At 40.1% G+C, this 11,440-nt stretch overlaps 1 protein-coding gene across 1 annotated transcript; it reads right to left on the bottom strand.

Annotated features, from left to right (window-relative positions):
• Positions 1-7,495: 7,495 nt before the first annotated feature.
• Positions 7,496-9,825, bottom strand: LOC148035518 (flavonoid 3'-monooxygenase CYP75B137-like). The gene is made up of 3 exons (XM_087677473.1): positions 9,001-9,825; positions 8,629-8,828; positions 7,496-8,475 (listed from the first exon to the last, which is right to left on the bottom strand). Exons 1-3 carry the CDS (start codon positions 9,743-9,745, stop codon positions 7,807-7,809), a joined length of 1,614 nt encoding a protein of 537 aa, XP_087533599.1. The 5' UTR covers positions 9,746-9,825; the 3' UTR covers positions 7,496-7,806.
• Between the last annotated feature and the right edge of the window lie 1,615 nt (positions 9,826-11,440).

Raw genomic sequence — 11,440 nt, 5'->3', positions numbered from 1 at the left:
ACCCCTCTTCTACTTCAAGTATTCAAGATTTTGAAGAAACCAAGCAATGCATTCAAGATTGAAGGCCAATCTTCTCTTGAGCTACAAGTATGATAGGGATTGAAGAATTTCATTGAAATTTTCATCAAACATGCTTCAAATTCCACAGATTCTCATCTATACTACTCATTGGAGTTGAAGACTTGATCTAGGCATCATTCTTGGATCATATTTGGAACTAATGTGTTGGATTATGGAGTCTATTCTTCTCTTGATCAATTTTTGGATTCAAGATGATGGTCTATCAAACTTTATGGCTAAGGTTTGACTCAAACAACATCTTCTTCTTCAATCATTGAAAGAGATATTTCTATTACTCTTCTTTAATCTCTCCAATTCCTCATTCAATTGTTGTTGCATTCCCTATTGCTAAAGGAGAGGTTAAGTAGAGTACTCTTACATTGAGCTTCAATCTCAGCATTGATTGAATGAACCATAATACTTAAGTATTGAGTCATTGAATCTTGAATACCAAGCATGAATTGATTGATGAATCAACCCATTGAAATTAGCCCATTAAAATGGATGGTATCATTACTCCTTGCATTGCTGATTGATCAGTCCATAGCATAAACCATGAAATGTCCTTTCACTTTTGCTAAAGGATTTCTTAACCTCTAACTTGGGGTCTTTTGCTAATTAGATCTATTGAGAATACCCAAGAAATTTGTAATAGGTGAGCATAGTAAATCAGTGAGTCACATATTACTATAGGTAAACCTTTCTCATTCTCATTTACATACTTTTTAACGTCTAATTCCTGCATATCATGGAAATTCCAAATTCTTGATTTAGCCATGCACATCATGCCTTGATTTCTAGAACACTAGCTTTGCCATGTATATTCCAACCGAGGAAAAAGTTTGAAGCCAGATGAGATAGCAAGACAATAGTAAGGTGACCTTCCCTTGCAATTTATAACTCCGTAGGGGTGCACAACCTAGCTCGGAAGGAACTTTGCACACCTTCCAAATGCTATTTTATCCCTCACCATAGGTGGTGGACCACAAAAGACCACTTGGGAAAGAGTGAAGAAAGACTTGAAGATTTATGGTACCAAACAGGGTAGTTGGTGACAAATTTCAACATATATACAAGTCTATAGGTGCTTTGAAGGTGATCCTAGGTTGGTGAAAGAGCCTACATGTTGTAGCTTAGTGCCCATAGTTAATTCTTAATGATCTATGACCAAATGGGTTGAAATAAGGTCCAAATAGTGCGTCTATAGGTTGTTACATATTGTTGTCTCATCCTAGACAATCATAAAGAATCAATTACAAAAATGGAATATTTTACTTTGAATTTTTTTTCTTATACATCATGCATAAAGGACAAAGTTAGCTTCAACCATAGCTATAGACCACCTCATTTGGAGCTATGGTTCAAAAGTTTTGGCCATTTTAGTGGCAGGTAGTCATTGTAGACAGCACTTGGACAGGTTGATAGGCTAGGGTACACTGTTTTGATCTGAAGAAACCATACACCTATTCCAAACTTGTAACCTTAGTAAATTTGGTATATCTTATTATCTTTTTTTGGATCTATCAAGCACTTAGATTGGAGGAGTATAGCTCTGTTTATTTACCATTCTTTGACAAGCACTCCTTAATTACTACAGTTTCCATGATGGCAAGGAACAAGAAGAAGAAACAGGTATTTGAGCACATTAATGAGGGCTTAGAAGATTACCATGTTGAAGCTAATTCTACCATAGGGGCCACAAATCAGGGACAAGATTTTATGGAAAATAGTATAACTAATGAGGAGATGCAATGGCGAAGGGTTCCTCATGACAATGAGCCTAGAGCTTTAGCAAATGTTACTCATGATTCCAATGATTTCTAGTAGCTATCAAACCAAGCTGGTAACATGAATGAAGGTCTAATCCAACTTACCCATTTAATAGATGACAAGTTTGGCAAGATTATTACACACATGGAGTAGCAAAGCCATAGGTTAGATGCCGAATTTGAACAATTAGTTACAATATTTAACAACTTGGGTAATAAATTGCAAAGAAATCCACCTTCCCATACTAAAGATGTACCTATTGTTCATGGCAAATTGAGGTTCATAGTAGCCCATTAGCATATACCATCCACTTTTGAACATGGGTGACTTTCTAAAGTGAATGAAACAGTTCAGCCTCATACCAACTCTTGAACTAGAAACAAGACAAACTTTACTAATCCAGGAGATAAAGAACAATAAGATTATTCCCTACACGATGATAGAAATGAGTTCGTACATGGATGTCATCCCTTCTATAAAGAGTTTGGTTCTCAACATACTCAAGTTCATCATGTAAGAGATGATTAAGGGCAGTATGCACATGATAAAGCAAGGAATGGAGACACTTTCCATCATGTTGAAGATCATGATGATAGGTTGCCAATGGGATATCCACTCATAACCAACAATCACATGGGAACTCATTTTTTGGTTGTCAATCTTTTGGAAATAATTGAAATGGGTAGCACTCATGTAACCCTAATCATGGAGAGCAAGCAATGAGTGATCATTTTAATAGGCAACAATCTTTTGGATATACCAATCATAATGGCCGGGCAACACTATCATTATGACAAGGAATACAAGGACAATATCAATATATCCAATTTCAAAGGAGATAACCCTTCACTGACCAAACTTGAATAATGGATCAACAAATGGGAAATGTATTTCACTCTCTACCCATGCAATGATCAAGCAAAGATTTGTTATGTAGCCCCTACACCTAGAGGTATATGCGCATACATGGTGGAGATACATGAGCAAGATTGGAGAGAATTTTTAGTCTTGGGAGGACTTAAAATTAGCCATGACTCAAGTGTTCGTGTCACCCATGGAGAAGGAAAGGCTTAAAAGTAAATAGTATGATCTTAAGCAAAGGGGTTCTACCATGAGGGAGTATTCCAACCAATTCTTAAACCTTTCCATGTATGTAGAATGCATTTTTGTTTCATCCAAATTGAAAAAATATATATTTTTTCTTGATCCAAACCTTTCAGCTGAAGTTGGGGCAGCCAAGCTTATAAATGTCCATGCAGTCATTCAATATGCTGAGAGGAAAATATAAAAGAGTTTTGTTATCATTTCAGCCCAAAAAAAGAATGAATTACCCATCAAATCAGCCTATGAGATTTGGATAGCAGCTTAGCCTACAAAGAGAGGTATTTAGAATTGAAAATAGGTTTCAAAATAATTTCAAGAAGCGTCCAACTTACCCTATATCACATGCTTCAAAACAGGGCAATAATTTTAGATATCATGTTGATCCAAAAGGAGAACTTAAGAAGACTAAAGGTGCAATTAAGAAATATCCCAATAACAACAGCAACAAGGCACTTCCCAATGACAAATCCAAGGGTCTATGGTATAAATGTAGGGAGAAATAATCTCTTGAGCACAATTAGAAGTGTAAAGGATATATGACAAAGTCTAATAATATACTTAATATTGAAGACTCTGATGAATGGGAGACACAAGAAGGAGATCTTTTGCAAATAGAGGTAGTTCCTACTTGTGATGAGATGCATGCTCATGATGATTAGGACACACAAGAGACATTAGACCCGGCTAGTAGTTTTCCTTGTGATCCACTGGTCCATTTGATCCTCGTGGATTAGAGATTGATGATCCTTCTATTGTTTCTTGTCAGCCCATGTTATGTTCCATATCTCAAGATGCATGCATGGGTTGTAAATGTGAGAATACATTTCAGCTCAAGGTTACTATAAATTCAAAGGTTGCTCATATTCTCATTGATACGGGTAGCACACATAGTTTTGTCAATGCCAAATCATTGTATGAGCTGAAGTTACTATCTCAAGAGATAGATGCTCCACTAAAGGTACAAATGGAAAATGGTGCTCAAGAGTCATGAGTAAAGAGATATGCCACTAGACTCTTATTGAATTATCAAAATCTTGCACCATTATGACAGACTTGATTGTCCTAGATATGGGTTTTATTGACATCATCATTGGTTATGATTAGCTTAAATAGCTTGGTAAATTTTCTTTGGATCTAAATTAGATACTCATGGCATTTACCTAGAATGGGTAGCAAGCAAAACTTAATGGCATGGAAAGAAAACAAGTGGAAATAATTAGCAAAAAGAAGATGAATAAGGAAATTGATGCTATGTCTTGCATTTTCACACTTCTTCTATCAAAGGTAGATGAAAATCAACAATCTACTTCACCTAAGGAGAAAAAATCATGTCTAAGAAAACTTTTGGAAGAGTTTAAGGACATATTCCAATCACCTACATCATTGCCTCCTCAGCAGAAAGTGGATCATCCTATTGACTTAATGCTTGACACTAAACCCATCAACAAACATCCTTACAAGTTAACCAAGTATGAGAGAGAAGAAGTAGAGAAACAGGTTAAAGACTTGCTAGAAATGGGATTTTTTTAGCCTAGTCAGACACCTTTTGCTTCTCTCATACTACTTATCAAGAAAAACTATGGGTCATTTAGAATGTGTATTGACTATAGAGACTTAAACAAGAGCACCATAAAGAATAGGTACCCAATCCCCTACATTGATGATATTTTGGATCATGAACCCTTCTCTCTCTCTCTCTCTCTCAAGTTTGAAAGTTTTGAGTTTCTAGAATGCATGTTAGCATTTGTTCGGTGTTTAAGGTTTGGCAAGCATGGGATTAGGTTTTGTAGAGGGTTCATTTTGAGGGAATGGGCTTGGAAAATTGGATAATGGCTTATTGACTTGTTGAGAATATGGGCAAGGGTAACATTAGGGCTTAATTGGATAGACGTTTGGAGTTTTAGAACATATCAAGGGATTTGTGGTATTAATCCTAGCATTATGGGGTATTAGAACTTATGGAGACATGAAATCCAAGTTATTGGGCCTACATTCTCTCTCTTTGTCTCTAAAAAGAGTGGTGGGTTAGGTTTTGGAGACACATGCTTAGGAATTCATTGGAGCTTAAGTTAATGCAAATATAGATCCTTCTAAATGGGCACATCATGCCTTTGAACCCCAACCTTGAGCTCATAGCCAATTTATGTAACATGTACATGTATGATAACCCTAAGATGCATGACATGATGAGAATCTCTCTAGTTAATTGCAGTGACCATGAAGGGGGTAGCCATGAGCTCTAATGTTGTTAGGCTTGTCTCAAGTGTACTAGCAAATCCATATCATGCATTTGTTATAGGGACAAATTGGTATGCAAATCCAATACATGAGATAGCCATCAAGCAAGCACTCAAATTGGTACAAAGTGTTGGTTGATGTTGGGCAAGATGCCACCACAAAGGAGCTAGGAGAGTTGGGAAGACATTGAGTGAAGGCAAGATCCTTCTAAGCATTGGGCATGCTCTCCTAAAGTAGACTTGCTAGCTTGTTGTATTTTCTCTCCCTTCCTCTTACTCTCTTCCTTGTGTTTTCTCTCTTCCCTTACTTCTTTTTCTCCTCTTAGTTCATGTGCTCTCTCTCTTCCCTTATCCTAAAGTAGACTTGCTAGCTTGTTGTATTCTCTCTCCCTTCCTCTTACTCTCCTCCTTGTGTTTTCTCTCTTCCCTTACTTCTTTTTCTCCTCTCAGTTCATGTGCTCTCTCTCTCTCTCTGTCTCTCTCTCTCTCTCTCTCTCTCTCTCTCTCTCAACTTTGTTTTTCTTGTTTCTTCCTCCCCCATTACCATTTAACCTACCATGGAATAGCTAATGTACTATCACCCAAACCTGTATGAAGTAGCATCACAAGCAAAGCCCAAGAACTTTGTTTTGTTGGCTTCTTTCTTCCAGCATACAGGAGTTGCAAATCATAGGATTCTCTCTCTCTCTCTCTCTCTCTCTCTCTGTGCTTTTCTCTCTCTCTCTCTACACACAAACACATATCTGTGTGTGTTTGTTTGTGTATCTCCTTTTACGTTTATCCTTTCTCCCTCCCTCTCTCTCATCTTTACTCTTTCTCCAATTAGATGTTTAATTCTCTCTCTCTCTCATTTTCTCTCTCCTTCCTTTTCTTCTTTTTCACTCTCATTTTCTCTCTCCTCCCTTTTTTTCTTTTTCACATATACACACACTCTCTCTCACTCTCCCCTTCCCTTTCTTTCTTTCTTGTTTCATCCCCCCTTTCTCTCTCTCATTTTATTTTCTCTCCCTCTCTTTTACTCTCTCTCTCCACACCTCCCTCCCCAAAAAATTTTCAAACACATACACATGTATATACATACATTAATATATAAATATATATACCCCCAAGAATGTTACTCTTTCCCCCTCCCTCTCTCTTCCTCAAAATTTTCCTCATTCCCTCTCTCTCTCTCTCTCTCTCTCTCTCATGTTGCTGCCACTTTAACATTCTCCTTGACCCGATCCTTGCTCTCGCTCTTGGTCGATGTCACCCAAGTCACTTAGAACTATCATCTCTACTCAATTGCCTTGCTACTCTTCTCCAAGGACAAGTTGCCACAGTGTCTAGCCTTCACGCCTTAAACCTTATGAGGGAGAGGGAAGGCTCTATAGCATGGGGGACGAGAGAGATAGAGGAGGGGGACTAGAGAAGGGTTAGCACACCGACTGTCTGCCTTCTCCCAAACCTGCTCACACAGGTTTGTATGTCTGCACGCCTTTGTCTTGCAAACCTACAGGCATGACAGAGAGAGAAAACAATGAGAGAGAGGGAGGACCAACTGCAGGTGCTGTCTCGCACGCACTGCTCTATAGTTGTTGCACCCTATCACTGTGCTCTACATGCACGCCAGCCCTAGGTCCCACTACCCTACCTTATGGGCAAAGAGAGAGAGAGAGAGAGAGAGAGAGAGAGAGAGCTCTCCATGGCCGTGGGCTCCATGGTTGCTCGACTACTTGGCCTTTGCTCTACTACAATGGCACTAAACTCTAAACTGGTGGCTTGTAGACTATGAGAGAGGGGGGCAACTCCATAGCATGCAAAAGAGAGAAAGAGAGGGAGAGAGACCGCCTAAACCCTAAGCTAGTGGGTTGCGCACTATGAGAGAGAGGGGAAACTCCATATCATGCACACATAGAGAGATAGGGAGAGAGGCCACTCCCCATGGTTGCAGCTTCATGTTGCACACGCATGCACACACACACAAGGGGGGGGTTTGTTCCAACTCAAAAGTGGATAGAGAGAGAGAGAGAGAGAGAAGGGAAAAATCTGTTCACTTTATTTCAAATTGACCTAGGCTTGGAGCATGGTATACGTTTTGAAGGCCTTGTGGACGTTTGGGGCCTCAGAAACCTATAGCCAAAATAATATATATACTAAATATATAAATATATACATTTTAACATTGCAGCGTGTCCGTTTTTTCCGTCTCAATATTATTTTATTATATATTTCAATACTTCTTCTTTGTTTCTTTGCGAGAAACTCAGAGGAATAGGAATTAACGTATCTGCGCTTTAAAGTGGACAACAAACAAGCCGTACATCTGTACAGTATTGCTTAAGGAAATTAGTTATACAGGGCTTGAATACGTATAGTATTGCTTAAGGAAATTAGTTATACAGGGCATGAATACTATACCAGGGCTTGAATACGTATAGTATTGCTTAAGGAAATTAGTTATACAGGGCTTGAATACGTAGAGTATTGCTTAAGGAAACAAGCCGTACATCTGTATAGTATTGCTTAAGGAAATTAGTTATACAGGGCTTGAATACGTATAGTATTGCTTAAGGAAACAAGCCGTACATCTGTATAGTATTGCTTAAGGAAATTAGGTATACAGGGCTTGAATACGTATGTGGAAGCTCATTGCTCAAGTTGGCAGGGAGGACTCGACGTAGAGATGTGCAGGCAATCTGGGAGTGGCCGTGGCGACGAGTCGGATTGCCTTCCCCATGACGAGACTGAACATCTCAGACATGTCGAGCTCCATGTGAATATTCTGAGCGGCCGCCGGTTGCTGTATTAATGGAAGCTCCCATTCAAAGCCATGCATCAAGCTGCCTAGCATCAGCTGCACAGTCGACAGCCCCAGTGCCCGCCCCGGACAGGCCCTCTTCCCCGCCCCGAATGGCAATAGCTGGAAGTGCTTGCCCATCACATCCACATCGCTCCCCACAAACCTCTCCGGCCAAAACTCCGTCGCTCGTTCCCATGCATTCGGATCCCTCCCTATCGCCCATACATTCACGAACGCTCTTGTTCCGGCTGGAACATGGTAGCCTGCCACCGTGCATGACTGGATCGCTACGTGCGGTACCATCAGTGGCCCGACTGGGTGCAGCCTCATAGTCTCTTTCACCACTGCTTGTAAGTACGGCAGCTTTGGTATGTCGCTTTCCTGCACGACGAGGCACTCTCTTCCCACCACACAGTCCAATTCGTTTTGTAGCTTCTTGAGGATCGCAGGTTTTCTCAACAGCTCCGCAAGCGCCCACTCCACAGTCGCTGCACTCGTGTCAGTTCCACCAGTAAACATATCCTGAATATATATTAATTAAAGAAACAACGACGAACCGATTAGGCTTAATGATCGCTATAACTTAACGGGACGTGTACGAATTAATCAAATTAGCGGCTGAACCAATTATCTCTAGCAGTGATGAAAGATCGGTATTAGTTACCGCCATCTTACCATCAAGACACCCTTGATGTTAGCATCCGTGATCGGCACGTCTAATTGCTGATTGTCTTGGCGTATCGACAACAACACGTCCAGTAGATCCTTGGGAGAGCTCTGGTCTACCGCTCTCTCTGATCCGCGCCGTGAGTCAATAAGCTTCTGGAGGAGGACGTTCCAACCCTTCCCAACAGACTTCATGCGTTTCACGTAACCTAATTGCACAGAAACTGTTTAGAAACAAAATATCGTCTCCCTGAAGGAAGGATAAGAAGCAAGTGTAAAACGAGAACAGCTGCCATGTGAAGTTCGGGAAGTAAAACCCGCTACTTAGTGTTTAGCTTGTTGGGAAAAAGAGTCTAGCTTTGTTTCGGCGGCAGTACTGACCTTGCAAATCCATCCATTGCAAAGAAGGTATAAAGTCTCCCACGTTAAACACGCCCATCAGGTGATGCACCTTGATAATCAGATCTACAATAGTTGTCGAGGGATCCTGAGGATTACCATCCTTACACAGCTCGAGGATTGTCTTCCCCACAGCCATTCTGGAGACAATATTATTTGCGGTGTGCGCAAGCCGAGAGAATACCTGCACTTCTCTATCCATCTTACTGTCCGCATAGACGGATCGTACCAGAAGAGCCATTTCTTCTGCTCGCATGGGGCGGAAACCCTCGAGTCTTTTCTTGGACAGGAGCTCCGTGACACAGAGTCGGCGGAGTAGTCTCCAGGAAGGACCCGAGGGAGCCAGGGCGATATTGGTGCAGTCAAAGCAACAATGCACTGCCGCTGCAGTCCGGGCTCGAGAAAAGAAGTTAGAATCGTGGGTCTGAAGGATGTCTCTGGCCGCGTCAGCTGTGGACGCAACTATGGCGCGGACAGAACCCAACCGCAGGCTCATCAGAGGGCCATGAATCCTAGCGAGACTGTGAAGGGATTGGTGGGGAAGCTCTCCGAGCAAATGGAGATGGCCGACGATGGGCAAGGAATATGGCGGGCTAGGAGGCAATTCAGGCGCAAAAGCAGACACTCTACGTGAATTTCGGCACCGATCAACGAGCACATAATGGAAAGCAACGATGCCGCTCAAGATGAAGCTGCACCACCACCACCACTGCAGATGCCACCCCATCTCGCAGATTTGATCAGCTGCAACACTTTGCAAAAGATATATTTGCGGGAGAGGAGATGGATTGATTTGCAGGCCGTTCAATTAGCCGGTATAGTTTATCATTTCGATTCTTATGGCCGCACTGGCATTTTACAGAAGTGAAAGTGACCAATGACGCCAGATTTGTCATTTAAAAGCGAAACGTGCGTGTTCTTTGGGCTGGACTTGTCTGCTTTTTAAAAGAGTCTAGAGACTAGTACTGAGATGGATGTATTTACCGAGCGTTGGAACTTGGGTTGTCTCATTTGGTCAATACCGATGTATCCCTCGAGGCTCGGGTCTCTACTCTCTTGAGTCTTCAATGTTCATGTTGGCCGTGAGTTCAAGCGACGATAAGATAGGATTTTAGCAACATCCACCCGTGGCAACCTAGAAAATTGCCTATCCATGCGGAAGTGTTAAGATTTTTGGTAATTGTCTATAGATAGGGAATGAGGTGGAATGCCTGTCTAAAATCGAAAATAATTTAGAGCATATAATATCATATAATGAGAAAATGACACATTACTTGTAGTTGTATTGGATATTTTTGTGATATTATTTGCTTCATTTCATTTCATTTCATAAAGTAGCACAGACATTAATAATAAGATATATTTGCTTGGTGCTTTCGATTGTAATTGTAGTTGGCAATTTTTAGTTACATATTTATGTCTACAATTATAATAGTGAAAAAAGTGTAAATTTACAATGATTGTCAATGGATTGGTAAGGTTTGAATTTGCCATGCCATTGGGAATGGCAAGGTCCAAAAGAAAGTGTCCCATGGAAAGTAGGGTTGCATGTCAAATCCTAACAAGTATGAGTTGTTATTATTGGCCTTGTATGTTAACCATATTCTCCTTCGTGTCTCAATTGAATGTTGTCATCCATTAAAGGCACTTCATTATGGATGTAGACCTTGCCATTGCTTTACAAAATATCCTTCTTAGGGTTCTTGATAAAAGGCATCTTTTCCAATGCTAGAGGACTAACAACTTGATGAGTTGTGATACCATGTTGGAAAATCAAGTTCAAGATTCATGAGAAATCTTGATTGAGAATATGTATAGCACAACACCATACACATTAAGAGAAATAAATCATCAAGCAACTATGAATGCAAATAATAATGGAAATGGGAATATTATGCTAATGGATAATCATGTGCTTGTAAAGTGTGAAGGGAGAAGCAATAAACAATGTGTGGTATGTGAACAAAAATCAAGAATTTAAAAAAAAAAGAATACTCTAACAATATTGTTGAAAAGAAATGGCATACCAAACACACTATATGGAAATGTGTAGCATGTGATAAGCATATGCGAGCACATCAGTGCATTGTGCAATATCACATTAAAAGGCTTTTACACACACTTCAATAGGTGAATCAATCACATTCAACATGTAGAATTTAGGTGTGCCCCATTTCACTTCGTAATCTTTGGTGAATTTTATGATCCAATATGCATAGTGCTTGTACTTATCTATTTTGATTTTTGAAGGTTCTAAGTCTGCTATTATTGCCACAAGTTTATCAACAGCTGCAATTCTTAGATATTTTTCCACTTTCATATCTTATATATGATCATGGAATCTATTTGTGTCTTTTTAGGGTTTCGAATACTTATGAAATTCTATTTTATGCATACTGTTAAGCCATATACAAAATATGTC

The sequence above is a fragment of the Lygodium microphyllum genome, chromosome 5, assembly GCF_053477565.2.
Source record: "Lygodium microphyllum isolate KBCC chromosome 5, Lygodium_microphyllum_v1.1.10, whole genome shotgun sequence".
Taxonomy (NCBI): domain Eukaryota; kingdom Viridiplantae; phylum Streptophyta; class Polypodiopsida; order Schizaeales; family Lygodiaceae; genus Lygodium; species Lygodium microphyllum.
Note: the sequence above shows the minus strand (reverse complement) of the source record. Positions and strands in the feature narration are given on the sequence as shown.

Excerpts from the sequence above, each read along its gene's own strand:
- LOC148035518 (XM_087677473.1), bottom strand. The coding sequence starts at position 9,745 with ATGGGGTGGCATCTGCAGTGGTGGTGGTGGTGCAGCTTCATCTTGAGC. Across the intron at positions 8,829-9,000 it reads GCAATGGATGGATTTGCAAG|GTTACGTGAAACGCATGAAG; the intron begins GTCAGTACTGCC and ends CTGTGCAATTAG. Across the intron at positions 8,476-8,628 it reads ACATCAAGGGTGTCTTGATG|GATATGTTTACTGGTGGAAC; the intron begins GTAAGATGGCGG and ends ATATATATTCAG.